At 42.4% G+C, this 23,988-nt stretch overlaps 1 protein-coding gene across 11 annotated transcripts in view; it reads left to right on the forward strand.

Moving 5' to 3' along the window:
• LOC106034898 (uncharacterized) overlaps positions 1 to 23,988 on the forward strand; it is a 200,365-nt gene that overhangs the window by 53,958 nt on the left and 122,419 nt on the right. For all 11 annotated transcript variants that reach the window (XR_010829424.1, XR_010829423.1, XM_066992453.1 and 8 more), the window contains 3 exons: positions 14,019 to 14,095; positions 19,142 to 19,271; positions 21,459 to 21,698. Coding sequence is in view for 9 of the 11 variants with exons in the window: in XM_066992453.1 (XP_066848554.1) it covers positions 14,019 to 14,095; positions 19,142 to 19,271; positions 21,459 to 21,698 (447 nt within the window). In the remaining 2 variants the exon portion in view is untranslated. The remainder of the gene's footprint in view (positions 1 to 14,018; positions 14,096 to 19,141; positions 19,272 to 21,458; positions 21,699 to 23,988) is intronic.

Genomic DNA, 23,988 nt, shown 5'->3' on the forward strand with positions numbered 1-23,988 from the left:
TCTGAGTTTAAGGGCTTTGGAGTTTTTCACATCAATTTCTTAATTTGAAATATAACCAGATCATCTGTAAGTTGAGGGGCATAGGAATATTGGGAAAGACAATTTAGTTGCATTACATGCATACTAATTTTCTTCACTGTACAAAGGTGGGAAATCATCACTGTTGCTTAACCTGCTGGCAATCTGTTAACATAGTTGGTTTCTCTCACTACTGTAGTAGACCCTTAGACAAGACACAGGTTTCAAGACTAGGTGGTTACATTGAGAACATATACCAAAGTGTATACATTCAATGATGTCTCATCATAGCATGATGCTATGATATCATTGCTCATGTCAGCATTTGGAGAACAAATCAGACAAGGAGAGCTACATTTCAGCTGAAAATATGAACCGATTGTGCATTTCAGTTAAGGTTGAAGAGAGATGGAGCAGGATGGGAAATTCCAGGAGATCATCTGTCCTCTATAGAGAAAAATTGTTAGATGTGGCAACTTGTCATTTTCACTCTTATATTTAAGTCACTTATATACAGTGAACTGTACCTAAAGCGTTGTATCCCTCATGGTAGTTTTCAAATTCTAATGGTAAACCAGTGAATTTCTATTAATTATAAATGGTTCAAGTGTGTCTGCAGACTTGAAATAGACAATGATGTGAGATCAAATACAAATGGAAGTTACTGTGTAAAGCTAAAGCCAATGCTTTTAGATTACAATTAAGGAGGCAAATTTGCAAGGCAGTGTGATGCCAGTTGAAAAAAGGAATGGGGACTGAGAAAGATGTGGGTTGTAACCTCAGACCTAAACATCAGTTTTTATGGGTCCGAAACAAGCAGATTATTTACTATGACTCAGTTTTCACTATCTGCAAAACATACCTAAAAATAGATACCTAATTTAGGGAAGAATAAGAGAATTAAGGGAGTAAATTTGCAAGAGGGACTTTGAAAAGTCTATAGAAACAATAAAAATATTCTGTGCTGAAATTAACAAACATTTTTAAATTAAGGAAGAATGGGGGAAAAAACACCCCCACAGAAAAATCTTGGTATTTCTGATCGGTATTTCCTTTCAGTTTCTCTTCAGTTGTCCATGTCATGGTTCGCTGTCAGTATCCAGAAATTAGAAAAGACTGTAAAATCCTGATTTGTTACATAGCTTATGAATATTTTTTCTTTTATATTTTTAATATAAACTATTTATTTTAGATACATGGATTGACATATTTCACTTGGTTTCCACTGGCATTGCTTGTACTATACAAGCTTATACTGGATAGAATATGTTCCCTAATAAGCTGTAATCAGCATCATGTCTTCGTGTTTAGGCTAAGCTTACCTGGATCTTAGTAGCTGGTGATTTCTAGGCTCATCTGAAGAGATCTGAACTTACAGAGTTTTGACAGGCTGGCACATTTATGCTTAAAGTCTCTTCATCAATGGAAACACCATTGCAGCATTGTATATTTTCAGTGCTCTGCTATGGTTGTCAGACACTCTTGATAAATGGCCTTGCATACACTTACAACATGCTGTAGATCTTGATGAGGACATCAAAGCTTTATGACCTTGATGCTGCATCTTCTCAACTGTGAAATGAGAAGCATTTGAAGTAGTACCTAGTGGTCCTGAAGAAAATACAGGTGGCCTCTCTGCATATGGCATGTTAGAAATGAGAAGGGCAAGTCTTCTGTTATGTGTCTGAAGAGGCAAAATCTTTATTTTGCATGAACTGGGTAGCTCTGCAGCAGAGATCCCTTCAGAATTTTCTTGGTGCCTCTTAAGATAAGTGATTCAAGTTTGTTGTGGTTTAACCCGGCTGGCAGCTAAACACCACACAGCCATTCGCTCACCCTCCCCCCTCCCTCTCTGGGATGGGGGAGAGAAACGGGAAAGTGAAGCTGGTGAGTTGAGATAAAGACAGTTTATTAAGACAGGAATATAATAATAACAATAATAATAATAATAGTGATAATGATAATAGTATTAACAATTATAATGTGTAAGAAAACAAGTGATGCACAATGCAATTGCTCACCACCAGCTGACCGATGCCCAGCCTATCCCCGAGCAGCCGGCCCCCCCACCCCGGCCAGCCACCCCTATATATTGTTTAGCATGACGTCAGATGGTATGGAATACCCCTTTGGCCAGTTTGGGTCAGCTGTCCTGGGTCTGTCCCCTCCCAGCTCCTGCTGCACCCCCAGCCTGCTCGCTGGCAGGACAGAGCGAGAAGCCGAAAAGTCCTTGGCCTGGTGTAAACACTGCTCTGCAACAATTAAAACATCAGCATGTTATCAGCGCTCTTCTCATCCTAATCCAAAACATAGCACCCTACCAGCTACTATGAGGGAAAATTAACTCTGTCCTAACTGGAACCAGGACAGATATCCACCCCTTATTCCATACCATTTATGTCATGCTCAGGTTACACTCTTTCCAATACGTTCTAATTAATCACCATTTTCATCTATGATATATAGCAATCATGGTAGTGATGACATACATTATTATATAATAATTAACATACTACAATTCAACTCATGGGCTATTCTCACCCAGTATCAAATCCCCTTGAGGTACACACCGGACCTCCCCATTCTTTTGCATTACCCACCAAGTGCATCCAGGTCCCTGAGCAAAAGCAATTCCACGAATGGGTTTGCCTTTTCCTGAGGCAGGAGTAGCCCAGACTGTTTTACCCAGCATGTTTCTTACGTGCACTACAGGAACTTTATCCCCTTCTACAGTGCGTAACAGGTTTGATTGGGCAGGTCCAGCTCGGTTGGCAGATCCCCTGGTATCGACTAACCAGGTGGCCTTTGCCAAATGTGTATCCCAATTTTTGAATGTCCCAGCACCCATTGCTTTCAGTGTAGTCTTCAACAGTCCATTGTATCGTTCAACTTTTCCAGAGGCTGGTGCATGATAGGGGATGTGATACACCCACTCAATAGCATGTTCTTTGGCCCAAGTGTCTATAAGGTTGTTTCAGAAATGAGTCCCGTTGTCTGACTCAATTCTCTCTGGGGTGCCATGTCGCCATAGGACTTGCTTTTCAAGGCCCAGGATAGTGTTCCAGGCGGTGGCATGGGGCACAGGATATGTTTCCAGCCATCCGGTGGTTGCTTCCACCATTGTAAGTACGTGGCGCTTGCCGTTGCGGGTTTGAGGGAGTGTGATGTAATCAATCTGCCAGGCCTCTCCATATTTATATTTCAGCCATCGTCCTCCATACCAAAGAGGTTTTGACCGTTTGGCTTGCTTGATTGCAGCACATGTTTCACAGTCATGAATAACCTGTGCTATAGTGTCCATGGTCAGGTCCACCCCTCGATCGCGAGCCCATCTGTATGTTGCATCTCTACCTTGATGGCCTGAGGTGTCATGGGCCCATCGGGCTATAAATAATTCACCTTTATGTTGCCAGTCCAGGTCCACCTGAGCCACTTCAGTCTTAGCAGCCTGATCCACCTGCTGGTTGTTTTGATGTTCTTCAGTAGCCCGATTCTTGGGCACATGAGCATCTACATGGCGTACCTTTACAACCAGGTTCTCTACCTGGGCAGCAATATCTTGCCACAATGCCGCAGCCCAGATGGGCTTGCCCCTGCGCTGCCAGTTGTTCTGCTTCCATTGCTGTAACCACCCCCACAGGGCATTTGCTACCATCCATGAATCAGTATAGAGATAGAGAACTGGCCACTTTTCTCGTTCAGCAATATCTAAAGCCAGCTGAATGGCTTTCACTTCTGCAAACTGACTCGATTCACCTTCTCCCTCAGCAGCTTCTGCAACTCGTCGTGTAGGACTCCATACAGCAGCTTTCCATCTCCGATGCTTTCCCACAATACGACAGGACCCGTCAGTGAACAAGGCATATTTCTTCTCATTTTCCGGTAGCTTGTTGTACAGTGGGGCTTCTTCAGCACGAACCACCTCCTCCTCTGATGATATCCCAAAGTATTTGCCTTCTGGCCAGTCCATAATCACCTCCAAGATTCCTGGGTGACTGGGGTTTCCTATTCGAGCCCGCTGAGTAATCAGTGCAACCCACTTGCTCCATGTAGCATCAGTTGCATGATGTGTAGAGGGGACCCTTCCTTTGAACATCCAGCCTAGTACCGGCAGTCGGGGTGCCAGGAGGAGCTGCGCTTCAGTACCGACCACTTCCAAAGCAGATCGAACTCCTTCATATGCTGCCAATATCTCCTTTTCAGTTGGAGTATAGCGGGCTTCAGATCCTCTGTATCCCCGACTCCAAAACCCCAGGGGTCAACCTCAAGTTTCCCCAGGTTCTTTCTGCCAGAGGCTCCAGGTGGGACCATTCTCCCCGGCTGCGGTGTAGAGCACATTCTTTACATCTGGTCCTGTTCGGACTGGCCCGAGGGCTACTGCATGAACTATTTCCTGCTTAATTTGTTCAAAGGCTTGTCGTTGCTCAGGGCCCCATTCAAAAGCATTCTTCTTACGGGTTACTTGGTAGAGCGGGTTTACAATCAGACTGTAATTTGGAATATGCATTCTCCAAAACCCCACGACACCTAGGAAAGTTTGTGTTTCTTTTTTGCTAGTTGGTGGAGACATAGCTGTTCTTTTGTTGATCACATCCTTTGGGATTTGACGACGTCCATCTTGCCATTTTATTCCTAAAAACTGTATCTCTCGTGCAGGTCCTTTAACTTTATTCTGTTTTATGGCAAAACCGGCCTTCAGAAGGATTTGGACTATTTTCTTCCCTTTCTCGAAAACTTCTTCTGCAGTGTCACTCCACACAATGATGTCATCAATGTACTGCAGGTGTTCAGGAGCTTCCCCCTGCTCCAGCGCAGACTGGATCAGTCCATGGCAAATGGTAGGGCTGTGTTTCCACCCCTGGGGCAGCCGATTCCAAGTATATTGGACTCTCCTCCAAGTGAAAGCAAACTGTGGCCTGCACTGTGCTGCTAGAGGGATGGAGAAAAATGCATTAGCGATATCAGTTGTGGCATACCACTTGGCTGCCTTTGATTCCAGTTCATACTGGAGTTCTAGCATGTCCGGCACTGCAGCACTCAGTGGTGGCGTGACTTCGTTCAGGCCACGATAGTCCACTGTTAGTCTCCACTCACCATTAGACTTTCGCACTGGCCATATGGGACTATTAAAAGGTGAATGAGTCTTGCTGATCACTCCTTGGCTCTCCAGTTGACGAATTAGCTTATGGATGGGACTCAGGGAGTCTCGGTTGGTGCGATATTGCCGCCGGTGCACAGTTGTGGTAACGATCGGCACTTGCTGTTCTTCAACCCTCAGCAACCCCACAACAGAAGGGTCCTCTGAGAGACCAGGCAAGGTAGACAACTGTTTAATGTCCTCTGTCTCCAAGGCAGCTATGCCAAAAGCCCAGCGGAACCCTTTTGGGTCCTTGAAATATCCTCTTCTAAGATAGTCTATGCCAAGGATGCATGGAGCATCTGGGCCAGTCACAAGACAGTGCTTTTGCCACTCATTGCCGGTTAGACTCACTTCAGCCTCCAATACAGTTAACGGCTGGGATCCCCCCGTCACACCATAAATACAGATGGGCTCTGGCCCTTTATAGCTTGATGGCATTAGAGTACATTGTGCACCGGTGTCTACCAAAGCCTTATACTTCTGTGCGTCTGACGTGCCAGGCCATCGAATCCACACAGTCCAATAAACTCGATTGTCCCTTTCCTCCCCCTGGCTGGAGGCAGGGCCCCTCTAGTCCTGGTCAGAATCTTCGTTTCTGTGTCTAAAGGACTGCCTGCTGGAAGTTGGAGCAGCAAACTTTTCAGAGAATTCCTTTTTCCCAATTGTTTTCCTTTGCAATTCACGTACCCGTGCCTCTAGGGTCGCAGTAGATTTTCCATCCCATTTTCTCATGTCCTCTCCATGGTCACGTAGGTAAAACCACAGGGTGGCGCGGTGTGTGTGCCCACCATATTGTCTTCCTTGCATAGATGAACGTTTACCCCTAATAGCTGAGACACTGGTTTGTACAGGTGGGGAGGAAAATAATCTCTCTTCAAGTTGGTGGATCTTTTCAGAAAGTTTCTCCAAAGTATTCTCTTTTAGCTGGTGGACACTGTTTCGTTCAGGTGGAGGGGAAGATAATCTTTCTTCAAGTTGGTGGATCTTTTCAGAAAGTTTCTCCAAAGCATTCTCTTTTAGCTGGTGGACACTGGTTCGTTCAGGTGGAGGGGAAGATAAATTCTCTTTAAGTTGGTGGACCTCTTCAGAGAGTTTCTCCACAGCCGAGACACAGGCCTGTAGGGAAGAGGAGAGATTTCCTTCGTACTGCCGGAGTAATTTAGCCACTTCATTCACTGGGGGATTCTCCTCCGCTTTCCAGGCTATTATTGCCAATGAGCTGGCATATGATGATGGTGCACTCCGTACAAACTTCCGCCACATAGGTGGTGTACACTGGACTGCATCTGGATCTGCGGATGTTTGTGCGTCGTCTAGGTCCTTATAAATTACTTCCCGTACGGCCAATTCCCTCAGGTACTGAATTCCCTTCTCCATGGTGGTCCATTTGCCTGGTAGACATACAAGTTCTTCCTTGAAGGGATACCTTTCCTGCACAGCTGACAGGAGACGCCTCCAGAGGCTGCGAGGTCATGCTCCATCTCCAATTGCTTTGTCAATGCATGCATCCCTAGCAAGGGATCCCAGCCGCCTGGCTTCCTTGCCCTCTAATTCCACATAATTGGCTCCAGTGTCCCAGCACCGGAGCAGCCAGGTGACAAGCTGCTCACCTATACAGCGACCAAAATCTTTTCGCACATCTCGTAGCTCACGCTGGTATAGAGTCCGGGTAGTTACTGTTGATTTTTCGACATCCCCATCCTCATCTTCAGTCTCCTGCACCTTTGATGGCCCAGCCTCATCTTCACTATGCCCAGACTTAGCAGAAGACTGTTTGCGTTCTAAACGACCTGAGCCTCTATACCATTTCTTCACCTTGTCTACGGGGGCAACTTGCACTGCTACAGCTCGTTTCTCTAACCCAGACACAGGGTCTGCCACAGGGGTTGGAATACCCTCTGCGGGGTCAACTTGCACTGCTACAGCTCGTTTCTCTGACCCAGACACAGGAGTGGGAGCAGCTGCAGGAGCTGGAGCTGCTGCAGGGGCTGGAGTGGCTGCGGGAGCTGGAGCTGGAGCGGCTGCAGGAGCTGGAGCGGCTGCAGGAGCTGGAGCTGGAGCGGCTGCAGGAGCTGGAGCTGGAGTGGCTGCAGGAGCTGGAGCGGCTGCAGGAGCTGCAGCTGGAGTGGCTGCAGGAGCTGGAGCTGGAGCGGCTGCAGGAGCTGGAGCGGCTGCAGGAGCTAGGTTGCTAGTAGCATCAATTGCAGCTCGATAGGCACAAGCCAGACCCCAGCACGCTGATTTGTGTCACTTTGGAACTGCCAGAGTCATGACACCTTTTTTTCAAGAATTCTGCCAGCTTTTTAGGATTTTGCAGTTGTTCAGGGGTGAATATCCAAAACACTGGAGGTGACCACTGCTCTAGAAACCTGCCCATATCCTCCCACACTCCCTGCCACTCGCAACTATCCCGCCTCAAGACAGATCTCCGGATGAGATTCCTAAGTAGTTGTTTAACCCTCAACAAAACCTGAAGCGCATTCAGGAGACATAACAACAAGAGCAGGCTGGTCTGAGTATCCCAAGGATATTCAACATCTCGGAGAACCACCGTAACTAGCTCGGGGGATAAGAGGGTGGTGGTGAAGGAGAAAGGGAGAGTGAACAGGTAGGGAAACATGTCTTCCCCTGTCCCCTTCACAGATTGGCTCCCTAACGAAAACAGGCAATAGGTGTAATTGCTAATAGTTTCCGATATATGGTTTCCAAAGTATAGAGTCGACGTCAGTGCTGAGTACAAATACCAGGTTAAAGTCGTGACCAGATATTTCATCATTTCATAAGCCATTGTTACACCGCACAGTACCATAACAATCTTAAACCAGGGCCCGGAAAGGATAAACAGTGCAACAGGGAGCACATACAGAAAGTAATGCACCATAAAACTCAATTTGGAATACAGGTACAGCAGACTGGAGATTAAGGCAATCAACATCGTGACTAGCAACTATTAAGCAGGTCCAATACTTATACCAATTTTAGTTTAACACACTCTGGTCAGATTTGTCGATATCTCAACCCTTCGTGCCCCACATTGGGCGCCAAAAGGACTGTTGTGGTTTAACCCGGCTGGCAGCTAAACACCACACAGCCGTTCGCTTATCCTCCCCCCTCCCTCTCTGGGATGGGGGAGAGAAACGGGAAAGTGAAGCTGGTGAGTTGAGATAAAGACAGTTTATTAAGACAGGAATATAATAATAACAATAATAATAATAATAGTGATAATGATAATAGTATTAACAATTATAATGTGTAAGAAAACAAGTGATGCACAATGCAATTGCTCACCACCCGCTGACCGATGCCCAGCCTATCCCCGAGCAGCCGGCCCCCCCACCCCGGCCAGCCACCCCTATATATTGTTTAGCATGACGCCAGATGGTATGGAATACCCCTTTGGCCAGTTTGGGTCAGCTGTCCTGCGTCTGTCCCCTCCCAGCTCCTGCTGCACCCCCAGCCTGCTCGCTGGCAGGACAGAGCGAGAAGCCGAAAAGTCCTTGGCCTGGTGTAAACACTGCTCTGCAACAATTAAAACATCAGCATGTTATCAGCGCTCTTCTCATCCTAATCCAAAACATAGCACCCTACCAGCTACTATGAGGGAAAATTAACTCTGTCCTAACTGGAACCAGGACAAAGTCCTTTAAATTTTTTGTATTGTCCTCTTGGATCAAAACCCTGCATGAAAATATTTGAGTTTTTGGAAAATGCAGGTCTTTGTTTAGCACGTTTATTTTACACCTAAGGTTTAAGTTTCTGTAGCTGTTCAAGATTAGTGTCTTGAATTTAATATATGTTTTATAAAATTGTCCATGTCTCCAGCAAGATACTGCTTTCCAGTGTTGATTGGTAGCTCAGTCTTCAACATAGAAAAGTTGTTAGAGGCAATGTAATACTTTGCGAATTTATCAAAATGATCAGCCTATAATGTTGTCACTAAATGTATCTGTATTACTCTGTGTAATAAGGGTGTAGCATGACTAAAATAAATCTCACTTTGTGTTCTGCAGTATCATTTTTTGAAAGAGCATGAGTTCTTCTATTTCTAGCCATTACAAATGGCTCAGTTGTTTTTTAACTTTATGATCATGAAGAGCAAATTAATTTTCTCTTTGGAAGGAAAGTCATGGCGGGGGAGTTGCTTTTTCTCTCTTTTTAAAAACATGTTTGAGAGTTTATGACATGTTTTTGACAGAGGGCACCATGAATTTTGACACAACTTTAACCCTGGTTTTTAGACATCTCCAGGCCAAGATCAACCAAATTCCAGTAAACAAAGACAAGTAAGAGCAGTACAGCTTTCAAAGCAGGCACTATCCAGCTACTAAACTCTCTTTGCTTTCCATGAATGCCAGTTATCCCACTTACCTCTTAATGCCTAATTTTCTTGTGATCTCTCTGCAGTTAACATGGAGGGGTTGAGATTGTCAAAATCTCACTTTGCTCGAAAGAAAAGTGAACATATCTTGCATTTTTTTTTTCTTGATCTCAAAGGGTACTTTATTTTTTGCTTGTTTTTTTTTATTTATTTATTTTTTTCTATACAGTGCACTAGACCTTGAAAGTCACTGGGAGTGAACCTCCATGCAGCAGCCATAGTGTGGAGGAGGAGGGCTGGGTGGCAACAGTGGGACTAGAGACATGGGTTTTATTTCTATCCCTGCTGAATCTTTGCTAGGTGAGCTCAGGCAAGTCATTTGCACCTCACTTCTCCCACATGTAAAAACGGGGTGGACAGGATGTTACGGCGAAATGATTTGGGATGAGTGGATGGAAATCCTAGGTAAAAGCTTATATTAGGGTGTTTGTTTATGGCTGGAAAGGCAGCCCTTTGTGCATGTTTCCACCTGTACTGTAACGTACTCATAAGTGATTTCTCAAGGTGAAAAAAGAAGGGATGCTGGGATGCATCTGTATGTGTAGTTCCCTACATGTGGAGGGCTACTGGAGTCCCTGCTGGTGGCGTCTCCACACTCCTGCTGCTGTGCCCCTATCTAGTGGGGAGAACCTGCAGGAAGATGGACCCTCACAGCATTACTCACAAGGAGTGTTATTTCATTAGGGCTGAGGCTCAGCTCAACATTTCAAATCACAGTAGGGTGAATAATTTAGTAGAAGTTTGTAATATCAGTACTAGGACTGGCCAAAAAAGGGAAGGGTAAATGTTTTACCACAGGACTTCATTAAATGATAGAAAAGCAATTCCGTTTTTCTTAGAAGCTTTGCTGAATTTTGTGGGCTTTATCCTAAGTGGAAAGGATGTATTTTGTTTACATTTTTCCAAATTGAAAATTGCTAGAGGAATCAAAATCTACCATTTGTGAAGTAGTTTCACAATGAAAATAATCGGCTCTGATTAATAGCACCGAGTCAGGTTCTTGGTTTTGCCTCTGCTGTAGAAACAGTACTTAGCATTGTGTGTCTGTAGGCTGATCCCAGACTGAAAGACCTTGTTCAAATATTGGTCTTGATCATGCACTCTGAAATCAATAGATGGACCATTTGTATAATTACACCTCAAGATAGCTGATGAAGAAACTAAGAAAGACATGTGAAGAAGGGAGCTCCACGGCTAAATCGCTGCCTTGGTATCAGGATGGGAAATAGGACCAAGCAGTGCTGGGACTGAGCCCTTCTGTCTTCAGGCAAAGGCCCTGATTCTCCAGTACACCCCATGTGAGCTCTGATGGGCATCCAGTGGTTCCCAGATTTTAGTCACTTTTTCTGAAGGGGCCGTCTATGTCTATTGAAATGAAGAGAAACCACATTTCATGCCTTCTTTTTGGGAACGCCCATTGTCAACAATGGGTCATTTTTACGGTCTAGACAATGCTGGTGTCATGATGAGAAATGGGTGCTTAGTTATGTGTGCAATGGTACATGCTATTGAGTAAAAGCACTTAGATTTATTCCAGTAAATCTCTGATTCAAGGAATATTGCTGCAATGATTATTCCACATTCAAAAAAAAAAAAAAAAAAAAAAGCTGCACTGGTTTTGAAAACTTACACATCTTTTTCCTTTATTAAATTGCTTCCTGGTAATGGAAATGTCTAGGATTTTTTTTTCTACTGCATCTACTTTCCTTTAGCTTGCACACCCCTGAGGTAATTAGTGTAGGTTAAAATTTACATAACTGACTTTGGGGTTTTGCAAATAAGAAAGATGGAAATTTATTCGAGGTGGTGAATAATTCATTTTAAAGTGAGTTTCCTGCTTTTTTTTTTTTTTTTTTAATCATGTAGAAGATGTATTACAGACTCATAGAGGTTTTCTGAATAGGACCCTAAGCATTGAATTTTTGACATATTTCTTAGTGTACGTTAAGAAATATTAACCATGACTCATTGCACTTTTCCTGTTCAATAAGATTTGAATAAACTTAACAAATTTATTAGATAGATGATTGAGCTTTTAAAAAATTATCATGACACACTGTGACAAATATTTTACTAGGATCCAGTAGAAATAGCTTTAACTCATATTCCCATTGCCACTTCAGAGACTGAGAGATGGAAAACAGTGCAGTTCATACAGAGAATCCCAATTCATATTTTCTTTTGAATATTCATTATTTAATTAAGATTAGAAAGATAAACAAGGGGATTGGATAGTTATGGGAGTCTGGTAATATAATTTATTTATTTATTTATTTATTTTTAAATGTAAGCCTAGACTGGCAATGTCTGAAGGTTGTTGTAATCTTACAGCTACTTGATATTTTAAGTGAAAAAATTATATGTGTTATCTTATTTCTTAACCTAGATGCCCACCTTATAAAAATGTCTATTCCAGGTGTCACTAAGAGCTGGATCCAGGAGATAAATCATGAACTAAGCCTTCCTCTTGCCTTCCTAACTAGCTTTAACTGCCTCAGTCCAAGACTTTAAAGCCTCTTTCCATTTGCTACCAAACTCTGGTCTGCAGCTTTTGTCACTAAACTTTCTTGAGAACATTGAACACTGTTGCTTGGCACAGTGAAATGCCCCAGACATGACAGCCTGGTGCCCATGCCTTTTGGGAGCTATAAATGTTTCTGTTTGGTCCTTGCTGTCGCTGGGATGTCTCTCCTACACTGGCAAGAGCACGTCTCTGTGGGACAGCCAGGGAAGACCAAGCTACACTTTTTCTTGGTGTTTTCTTCTGTGGCTGCACCTCCTACCAGACTGTGGGGCTCAGTTGCCCTAACCAGAAAGCTCCCAGCTCTGCTGGAGCAAGAGATGGGGCTGGAGCCAGCTCCCAGCCCTTCCTGGGGAAGTGGTGTAGGTGGTGATTCACCCAGCTGGAGAAAGAAAGTCAGTGACAGCATTTGTGGGGGTGGGAGAAAACATGGGTCCCTGTTCTGGAGACTCCTAGTGAACTTAAGCCAAAAGCAGTCCAGGAGCATGAGGGTTTAGGTCCCACTAAGAGAGAAGCAATGGTGGAGGGAGCATTGCCCATGATTCAACTGCCATGTGTAGAGCTGGAAGGTCTCAATGTGAGCCAATTTGGTCATGTCACCTTTGCAACCCAGGTATGTGCAATGCCTTACAGGAGCCTGCAGGATTTATTTTATCCATCTGAGGTTCTCTGCTGAGACAATTGGCAAGTCATACTGTGTTTTAAAGCAAATAAGTTGCCTCTGCTTTACTTTTAAATAATTTATACAAGTTATGTTAAAAGCTACACACAGAGATATTTGTAATATGTTTTTTGTAGTCTGCTTTCATACTCTGATAATATACATTTTGGAAATATACAGGATTCTTTGCAAATAATTTTCCCAATGCCTTATTTTTCAAGAGAGATTCCTACCCTTCATTGAAAACAGACAGATTCTTGTCCAAAACTTTTGCATTCTTTCTTTCAAAATATTTTTGGCTTTAAGGCTTGACAACAGTAGATAATTTTACACTGTTTAGACTATAGTATAGGAGTTACAGTAGGAAGCCTTCTTTTATGCAGGTAGTGTTTTATGCACATTTTACGCTTGTACCAGGGACATCTGTAGAAGGTCTGGGCATGAGAAATGTCCTTGAATAATCAGTGAGATCTCTGAACTCTGCAGATCAGGGAGAAGAACATTATCTTCCAAAGTTTAACACCTTCAGCAGCATTGTTGTTTTCACATTTTGCACTCACAGCATAGTCCAAAAAGCTGTGGATGCTGGTTTCTTTGTGGAATGAAATTTCTAGCTTGCTGTGTAAGAGCAAAATAATTTCAGACCCTCTAGCCTCATGCTGGAGCTCTGCAGAACTGATGAGGGAGAGGATGGCCCTCCTACATGTTGCAACATCCATAAATACCTGTCCCTCTTACCAAACATTTTAAAAACACCTGTGGTTATACAGGGCCTCAAGTTCTGGAGCAAATTTAAAACAGGGCAAGTTTGGGGCTCTCCAGTAGTCTGTGACTAACTGTTTTGTATGTTACATCCTGATGTGCATGCGCAAACAAGTTTATGTGTACATAGAGTATGTATACATACATATGACTGTGTTAGGTGTTATGAAAAATAAAGATTGTGTGGCACTATCATGTGCAAATGAACATAGTACAGATGAAGTTTTTCAAGAAAGATTAGGACACAGTTTCCCTTGGAAATAATGTAGTAAACATATGGAAATATATATGGGAAAAAAATGGAGAAAGTAATGGAACAAAGTCATGGTAGCTAAAATTTCTAGCTGCTTCTAAAAACCTTCAACCTGAAGATTTACTGCAAAGCTTTGGAAAATTGCATATTTACAGCTTGTATTTTCATGTTTTTCTGTACATTTGGAAACAAACTGTTTTTCCTCCCCTCCCCTCCCCTCCCCTCCCCTCCCCTCCCCTCCCCTCCCCTCCCCTCCCCACCCCTCCCCTCCCCTCCGGCATATAGGTCTCAAAGTACCACAAGGAAGTCTCTCACCAGAACAAACAAAAGTTGGGAGCCAGGATTAACGAGCTCTTTCAAAGGTATGTCAGATAAGACTACTTTGTACTTCCAACTAATGTGCTTTCCCTCCAAAGGCCTTTCAGTGCTTTACAGATATTAATGAAATGAACTTCTCCCAGACAAAGGACCTCAGACCTAGAAAAATTAAGCCTGTGCTTCTGAAAGAGGCCTCTGTTTTTTGGTTACCTCCATTTTCAGATACCCAGCCTGGGCTGCAATTTTTAAGTACTATATACACTGTGCTTCAGAAGGTGACCAAATGGCTTCTCCTAGTGTCCTTCATCCCTGCCTCTGAGTTACCCTAAGAGAGTAAAGGAAATATGAATTGTCCCCACGTGCCCAAAGATGAGCCAGCACAGAAGAAGACTGGCCTGGCTGAACAGAGAGATGTGGCTCGAGCTTAGGAGAAAAAAGAGGGTTTATAATCTTTGGAGAAGAGGGCGGGCCACTCAGGAGGACTATAACGATGTTGCGAGGCTGTGCAGGGACAAAATTAGAAAGGCCAAAGCTCATCTGGAGCTCAATCTGGCTACTGCCGTTAAAGATAACAAAAAATGTTTTTACAAATACATCAACACAAAAAGGAGGACTAAGGAGAATCTCCATCCTTTACTGGATGCGGGGGGAAACTTAGTGACGAGAGATGAGGAAAAGGCTGAGGTGCTTAATGCCTTCTTTGCCTCAGTCTTTAGCGGCAAAACCAGTTGTTCTCTAGATACCCGGTACCCTGAGCTGGTGGAAGGGGATGGGGAGCAGGATGTGGCCCTCACTATCCATGAGGAAATGGTTGGCGACCTGCTACAGCACTTGGATGTACGTGAATCGATGGGGACGGATGGGATCCACCTGAGGGTACTGAGAGAACTGGCGGAGGAGCTGGCCAAGCAGCTTTCCATCAATTATTGGCAGTCCTGGCTATCAGGGGAGGTCCCAGTCGACTGGCGGCTAGCAAACGTGATGCCCATCTACAAGAAGGGCCGGAGGGTAGACCCGGGGAACTATAGGCCTGTTAGTTTGACCTCAGTGCCAGGGAAGCTCATGGAGCAGATTATCCTGAGTGCCATCACGCGGCACTTACAGGGCAACCAGGCGATCAGGCCCAGTCAGCATGGGTTTATGAAAGGCAGGTCCTGCTTGACGAACCTGATCTCCTTCTATGACAAAGTGACACACTTAGTGGATGAGGAAAAGGCTGTGGATGTGGTCTACCTTGATTTCAGTAAGGCTTTTGATGCCGTTTCCCACAACATTCTCCTCGAGAAACTGCCTGCTCTTGGCTTGGACTGGCGTATGCTTCGTTGGGTTAAAAACTGGCTGGATAGCCGGGCCCAAAGAGTTGTGGTGAATGGAGTCAAATCCAGTTGGAGGCCGATCACTAGTGGAGTCCCCCAGGGCTCAGTACTGGGGCCAGTCCTCTTTAATATCTTTATCGATGATCTAGATGAGGGGATCGAGTGCACCCTCAGTAAGTTTGCAGATGACACCAAGTTAGGTGCATGTGTCGATCTGCTTGAGGGTAGGAAGGCTCTGCAGGAGGATCTGGATAGGCTGGAACGATGGGCTGAAGCCAACTGTATGAAGCTCAACAAGGCCAAGTGCCGGGTCCTGCACCTGGGGCACAACAACCCCAAGCAACGCTACAGGCTGGGAGATGAGTGGTTGGAAAGCTGCCTGGCAGAGAAGGACCTGGGAGTATTGGTTGATAGTCGGCTGAATATGAGCCATCAGTGTGCTCAGGTGGCCGAGAAGGCCAACAGCATCCTGGCTTGTATAAGAAGCAGTGTGGCCAGCAGGACTAGGGAAGTGATTGTCCCCCTGTACTCGGCTCTGGTGAGGCCACACCTCGAGTACTGTGTTCAGTTTTGGGCCCCTCGCTACAAGAAGGACATTGAGGTGCTCGAGAGAGTCCAGAGAAGGGCAACGAAGCTGGTGAGGGGTCTGGAGAACAAGTCTTACGAGGAGTGGCTGAGGGAGCTGGGATTGTTCAGTCTGGAGAAAAGGAGGCTCAGGGGTGACCTTATCGCTCTCTATAGGTACCTTAAAGGAGGCTGTAGTGAGATGGGGATTGGTCTATTCTCCCACGTGCCTGGTGACAGGACGAGGGGGAATGGGCTAAAGTTGTGCCAGGGGAGGTTTAGGTTGGATATTAGGAAGAACTTCTTTACTGAAAGGGTTGTTAGGCATTGGAATGGACTGCCCAGGGAAGTGGTTGAGTCACCATCCCTGGAGGTCTTTAAGAGACGTTTAGCTGTTGAGCTTAGTGATATGGTTTAGCGAAGGACTTGTTAGTGTTAGGTCAGAGGTTGGACTAGGTGATCTTGGAGGGCTCTTCCAACCTAGATGATTCTGTGTGATTCTGTGAGTCTGTGATTCTGTGAACTGGAGCAATATTTTCATGATCAAGCTATACATGACGTTCAGATAAAGACATGTATCAAAATACCTGTAAAGAAGTGAATAGAGGAAATAAATAATTCTCATGGATACAGCTGAGGAAGCTCTGTTCTACTGTGACAATTGATGAGCATGCTGGTGAGCACAAAAGATGCCTAATTTTACTGATTAAATTATTCTCTTGAATCTAATACCCAACAAAATGGGAGAAAAGAGGAAAATGTTGCAACCCGAAAAGAGATCAACTGTGGTTATTTAAATGTTTGATGTTCAGTAATGAAAACTGTTTACCTTTATAATTGTGTATTAGCAGCTAATAAAAGCAATAGATACAGTAGTTTAAAAGTAATAAAATCAACAACAAAGTGTATTTAATTTTAAATTGAATTGCAAGCAAATGGGTGTCCTAATGAACCCCTGTGTCAATGCAGCTCTAACCAAATTAAGTGAAATAATTTCATCATGAGAAACTAAATAAGTACAAAGTTCCAAACAGACCATTCTTCTTGAGGAGTAAAGTTAACTTCTCAGATGTTTCAGCTCTAGGAGCTAGCTAGTGACTTTCAAGGTGCATCTTCTACTCCCTCCATTTAGGGAAATTGGACCCAAGTTTACCTGAATGCAGCTCAAAAATAAAACTTTTGAGGTTGGTTGACCATGCATTTCTTGTGTTCAGTCCTTAACACCGCAGATTCTTGTCATTAGTTTTGGTCAGTTGTGGCCTGGGCAAAATTCCCAGTTATGTCATTGGCGCTAATGTCTATGCAGACCTTCCAGCTAATTCAGCTGTTGCCTGTGCATTTACATGATTCAATTTTACTGGTAGAATAATCTGCAAAACAATTGACCTATGTGCCAGTGACAATTTTGCTGATGCATATCTCTATGTATGTTCCTAAAATAATCTTAAAAAAAAAAAAAAAAAAGGGATAAGCAAGGTCTGAGTAGAAACTGGTTTACAGCAATGTGTCAAGAATTTGGAGACAGGACTACCTGTTTCAGAAGAGGGGAATTTGAACTATGTGCTATCTAGCTAGCACATGTGCACAAGACTGGGATGTTTAGCATGATTGTAGAGTCTCTGCAAATAGTTTTGTTGATAAAGAACAGTGTTAATTTTACTTCTCACATTATCATCTAGCATGGAAAGGAGGGAACAAGAATGAAGATATTGGAATTGAATTTTCCGAGAGCTAATAAGAAAATATTGAAGGAATGCTCCAAAAGGCAGTCTGGGGATTTTTTATTGTATTTATTTATTTATTTTTAATGAGCAACAACAGATTTTAGCTTTTTCTTTTGGTGGTGACTAAAAACTTAGTTGATACTTTGACAGCATAAAAGGACTTGTCTCTTTGGTCATTTATGTTGTATGTGTCCAAGTTAATTCTGAACTGCAGTTGTACCTGATGCAATTATTTCTTCCTAGCTTTGCAAGAATACTCTCAGCACATTGTAGGCAGCTCCTATGGCTGGCTCTGGCTCACAAATGATATGCTCAGCCTCCAGATCCAGAGAGCTGTTGTCCAGCCAACACTCCTCCTTTCTCCATGCTCTGCTGCCTGCCCTGCTCCCCCTGCAATTGTGTCTGGAGCACCACGAGCACTGGTGTGGCTAACAGACTCTCCCCAGCCTTTTAAAATGGATTGTGCAAGAAAGAGCTGAAGTGTTTTGAAACCAGCAGAAGATATGCAGAGGTGTTTTTTTGTTGTTGTTTTTTTTTTTTTTCTTTTTCTTTTTCTTAAGACCATTCCTGTTTAGATACAGGTGCAGAGGAGTAGGGACAGAGGAATTGTTTGTAGTTCTGTGTCTGTTGAGAGATTGGATAGGATTGCCAAAGCATGCAGCTTTGTAGGGATTATTGTAAAAGACTTAGTTCTCCATTTGCTTCTCCTGTGCACTAAAAATTGAGATTTTCCCATAGGTTACAATGTATTTTGTGCATCTTGTGCATTAAGTAAGGTAGTGTTGGGGTATCCTGTAAAAATCTATACTTACACCATTTCCCGGAATTCTGTTTTGGTCTGGGGACCTCACTTAAACAAAAATTCCTTGTGGTGATATAATTACCCCAAAGCTACTTTAACAAAAATTTAACATATAAATGCCAAGGAAAGTTTAATGATTGACATACAGCTGAAAAGCTGTGTGTTTGCATGTATGTAATGATATATACATATACAATTTATCTCTATAATACTACTTTAAATTAGATTTATAAAAAATACAAGATTTATATCTAAAGCTATAAGATTGTTTTGAAAAAAATCTTAAGACTGATAAAAGTAACTCAATCCCTAAGGAACTGATGATTCCCAAAAACATGTTTCAAAGCTGTCAATTGGTCCTAAAAGTGTCAACAGAGGCAATGACTTCCTACTTTAATTTTGTTAATCTTGAATCTGAGCCCAAAAGTTCCTTTATGTCACGTGGCACAGACTGACAAATAAAGGTTGTATTACTGGAGCTGTGACTGTATTTTTTCTATGTTACTTTTTGAAGCCTATCCTTTTCTCTGCATTGCACACTATTGTTTCCCTAGGTGCTCTGCAGGGTTTGATGATATATTCCAGGAAAACATCAAACTGTGATGTAGTTCCAATGGCAAGTGTTTCTCATGTCTGCATTGTAGTTAATTTCTTTGCAGTTCTTCTTCCCTCTTACCTTTGTAGCCACTGCAGAGCGGGAAGTCAGCCGTTGACAGCAAAGGTGAATGGATGTGAAGAAGAAATTGTAGCCAGCTTTGGTAACCTTGCAGGCATGAAAACTGGATTAAATGGAGCAGCAAGACTTTGTGGGAAGGTAAGGTTCTCCATGACTGCTCTTTTTGCTGATGCAAACTGCTAAATGACTAGATCAATTGTATTGCATTATCCTATATTTTATTTCCTTTCATGGTTTAAGAGGATAGAATTTAGCAGGTTTGAAAATATTCTTTCCAGCAGTAGTAACCATACACTTAAAGAGAATGTCTAAAGCTATTAACGATGAATCATTTGGGCATGGCAAGAGTTCTTCAAAACAGTTTGTCAGTGCTGGCCAAGCAAAGTCTTTCAGCAGGAGATGAGAAAGCTATGCCACCATGCAAATGAGACAGGCTTGAAATATGATGAATCTTCTATCTCCTTTTCCTACTCAGCTGACACTTGCTTTCAGGAAGGTTGTAAATGCAAGAGAGATTGTGGTATAATTCCTCAGACTGGCGTTTCTGCCCCCCAGTCACTATTCGATTATCTTCCAAATTGCTGTGTTTCAGAGAGATAAAGATTTTTTATGGCTTGCTGACTTGAAACAACCAGAAGAGCCAGAAAAGAGATGGCTAACTGGCCATGCATAGTAATTCCATTGGTAAATGACAAAATCTTTGTTTGTATGACATTTCCAAAATTACTACAGAAGATGAATCTAAAATACAAAATGTCACATTTGGCATGCAAAACCATCACAATATATTTCAGTATAAAATTCATAGAGGCGTTTAATTTAGAATGTGTTTAATAACGAAGTCTGCCTGCATCAGTAATCCTGCCTTGAGGTTTAAAAAGATTGTCTTATTTATTCACATAGTGTTAATTTTTTTTATATATGATTTAGAAACCAAAAATATTAAGGTTAAATCTTCATTGTTAATTAATATTTTCTAATTAAGCTGAAAATAATTGTCATTCAGATTAGTTGTTAAGTATGGTTTGTGTTGAAAAACAAAAGAACTTTAACAAATTCAACTGTTTATTTAACTGCTTAAATTAATTCCAGAAGCTTTCTATCTATATGGAAATATGCTATCTATTCCAAAATAAATCCAAGGCAGGATTAAAGAAGAGCTTATTAGCTACTCTAGGCTCAAATTGCAAGACTAGTAAACCTACTAGTCAATGTAGCCATTTGACTTTGAAGTGTGACATGGATTCTTGTGTTACATTGTGCTAGAAGCAGACTATTCTTGTGCTAGCATTTTCTGAAAATAATGGAAGAAATTGATCCCTCGTTAGGGGAAAAAAAATCACTGCTGATTTGAAGCACTAAATAATTAGTTATTGGAGAAGTCATTTTATTCATTGAAGTTAACACTGGAGCCAAACTGGGACTCCCTGTTATATGCCTGATCCTGCAGAAAGTATTTGGGAATACTTTCAGAAAGTATTTCGGAAAGTATTTGTGAATACATATCAGAAAGACTGATATGTATGCTGATATAGTGGGATGGACCCTATACCATTACACAGGTGAGACTTGCAAGGATCATACCACTATGCCTGTTCTCCTCTGCCAACCTCCACGTTACAAGCTGAGCATACTAGAAAAGCACCAAAATGACATTTCAGATATGCAACGCAGCATTTATACCATACTAAACATTCTGTAACTCAGACAACATCTTGTCAACAGCAAGGAGCAGATGTTTCCCTTTGTCTGGACTTGGAATAAAGGTGCATGTAGGGAGTTGTTATTAAACTCAACACATCTTGCACTTTGATTACTATTTTTAAGAGAATCTGATTATATGATAATTAGAAGGTGAAAGGATACTCTGCATATTACACAGCACTAATAGCCTTGGTAAGGCTAATAATTAGTACGAAAACATGTCATGCCCTGCCTCTCTGTGCCTGCAGCCTGCTCATCATGTCATGTATTGTGCCTGTCTTACAAAGCATGCTATATTTTTGAAGATGTTGCTTTCCAGTGAATTCTGCCTTACTATTGCAGACTAATGGTTTCTGGTGTCATACTTCAACAGCTCCACCTTCAAGGATTTCAAGGATTGAACTGAAGGATTTTATTAGCAGTATTTCTATTATTTTTTTATCTGTCATCTCTATGACTTTTGACCTCCCTAATTGCAGATCCTCAGTTAGCAATAGGTAATTGTAGCCTGAACAAGAAACATGCTTCTTGGTAGCTATTTTCCTGAAGAAATTTGTTCTGGCTAATTGTATGGTTAAAGTCAGCTCAACCCAGGCCAGTAACTCAGAGCTTTCTCCCTAGGTTGACTGCTCCAAGACATCGCAGCCAATAGAAATTCACATCAAATGCCTGAGGGGAGTCAAAGATAAGGTCCCCAAAGGCCATTATACCCTGAAAGTTTCCGTTCTCAACCGCTTAGGTGGTCGCTTACTGCAGTGGCCCAAACTGAAGGAGCAGCCTTGGGTCAGGACCACTCTGCCTGTTAGTCATGATGGAAACTTCTACAACACTGAAATCTACTTTGGACAAAGTATCCACATGGTAAGCAACACATCTTAAATATGCTGTCTTTGCTTTGAAAGTTAAAACACATCCACTTATTCTCCTTCAGGCTTATATATTTAATGCATTCCATCATATTCATAAATTATTTAATAATTTAAGGTGCAATTTAGGAAGGTGCATTTTTTCCCCCCTAGGTTAACCCTCATTACTCACTCTAAAAGTGCCAAATATACACTACATCATGTAGTATTCTCAGCTAATTTAAAATTTTACTTTTATTCTCTCTTATCTATGCAGCTTGTCAGCTATGTAATTTGATTTCAGCAAAGTAGCTTTAGAATAATAAATGAATGAGTGGGTGTATATAAACACATGAATGCCCAAATCCTTCTGTGAGTTTTTAGCTCCATTGACCCCCATTTGCCAAAAAAGCAGCATTTGGATTATTCTGGAAGGAGCCCAAACACTTGAGGCTCTATTCTGTCTTTTGTGACTGAGGCATACATATTTTCCTGCCTAAGCATGCTGTGCATGGCAGGATTGTTGTCTATCAGTTGCTCGCTCTTGTAGCTAATGCCTAGTGCTGGTTGAAGCATTGGTCTCAGCTAAACTCTCTGGTATGCAAAAGCTTCTTTACAGTTTGGGAATCAACCCTGTTTTCTCTCAGTGTCTTTTTCTGTTATGAGGCATTGATAGAATAGGAAGGGCAGCATTTCTGTTTTCAATTACTATTTATTTTACAGTACAACCTGAATGGCAGATTTCTTTCCTCCACCCTTTCCACTGTGCTAAGCATTATGTAGATACAGAATAGAAAGACAGTCCCTATTCCTTTCAGATAAAGCAATTTACATGTCCAGCATTGATGCTTTGAGTTACTTGTGGATAGGTCATTTCATCTATTGGGTTTGTGATATGTGAATTGCCTCGAAGTCACATTTTCTGCTGTTTAATTGTTTATCATTTGTAATAGATAATGAACAATCTGTTTGTAAATACAGCTGTTGGCATGAAAAGAATCATGCATATAAAGAGGGAAATTGTGAATGTGACTCTCACGTGATGTTAAAACAAATACATATAACTGTCAGAGAAATCACTGATGCCAAGTTGAGATTCCTCCGTAACTGGGAGGACAAAGTATTGTCTTCTCAGATTTCATTGAAAGAAGACTAAGGGCAGTACTACTGAATGACTCCAGCAAGCCCCACCTCTTGCTTTCAGCATTGTGTTTCTCCTGGGTCTCGCCTGCTGCTTTGCTCCCACTGGGGAATGTCCCCTATTCAAAACTGCATGGCTTAGTTCTCACTACTAAGCAAGAGCTAGTTCAGAATGACCAGTCTTCTGTCCAGCTGCTCCACAATGCAAATGAACATCTTATATGGATGTTTGAAGAGTATGTGCAAAGTCTGCATACTTGTCTTTCTATGAATCTCTGCTGAGTTGTGCAGATGCCTCAAAAACTGCTTAGAGATGGCTAACTTTGCTTCATTCAAAGGTCTGAGAGAAATGTTTGGTAGTTCTACCATTGTTGCCGAGTTTGATATAAAGTACCCTTTGAATCTCACAGAGGACATCTTCACCAAATTTCATTTTTAGTCTAGTTAACCAGTGTGCAGGTCTCAGGGAAGTCCAATTAAAATTCAGGACCAGGAGGAGCAGTTGGACTAAATGACCCCCTGTTGATTCCCTGTCTTCATTACTGTATAATGGATAGGAAAATCTTAATGTCATAATTTTAGAAAACCTCCTTCATCAGCTTATTCTAAAGACATAGGTGTTGTATCCTGAACACTTCTACTTTTCTGTTCTTCCACCTTGGAATTGCCACAAAATCTTAAAGTGTGTTTCAAAACAAACCTCTAAGATCTGTGCTGAGATGGGGCAAATTTCATGCTTCAGATGATTAGCATCCACTACAAAACTTAGTGTAAGTAGTGGGGTCTTATTGGTGAGATGCAGGTGAGTGTCTGGGGTTGAACACAATCATAAATACAGCACTGCTGCCCTGGGATATATTACAGCAGGGAAATGCAAGTGCTCACAGATGAAGAATAAGCGTTTGTTTTCATTGGCCAGAATAATGACAGGAGTTCAGTGTAAACATGGTGAAAAGGAAGACATGCATGCTTGATATTGAAGGAAAGCCTAGTTTTAACTAATACATTAGAGAAATTGTTCCAGAACACTACATCCTTCCAAAAATAATAACCTTGTCATGTCAGCAAAGTTGGTGTCAGCATGGGTTACCTGCTGCATACAGAAAGTGCTGGTCATGTAAGTTAGATCTGCCTCAGGGCTAGTCTGACTTGCGCACCTGACCTTT

Source organism: Anser cygnoides, chromosome 2 (assembly GCF_040182565.1).
Source record: "Anser cygnoides isolate HZ-2024a breed goose chromosome 2, Taihu_goose_T2T_genome, whole genome shotgun sequence".
Classification (NCBI taxonomy): domain Eukaryota; kingdom Metazoa; phylum Chordata; class Aves; order Anseriformes; family Anatidae; genus Anser; species Anser cygnoides.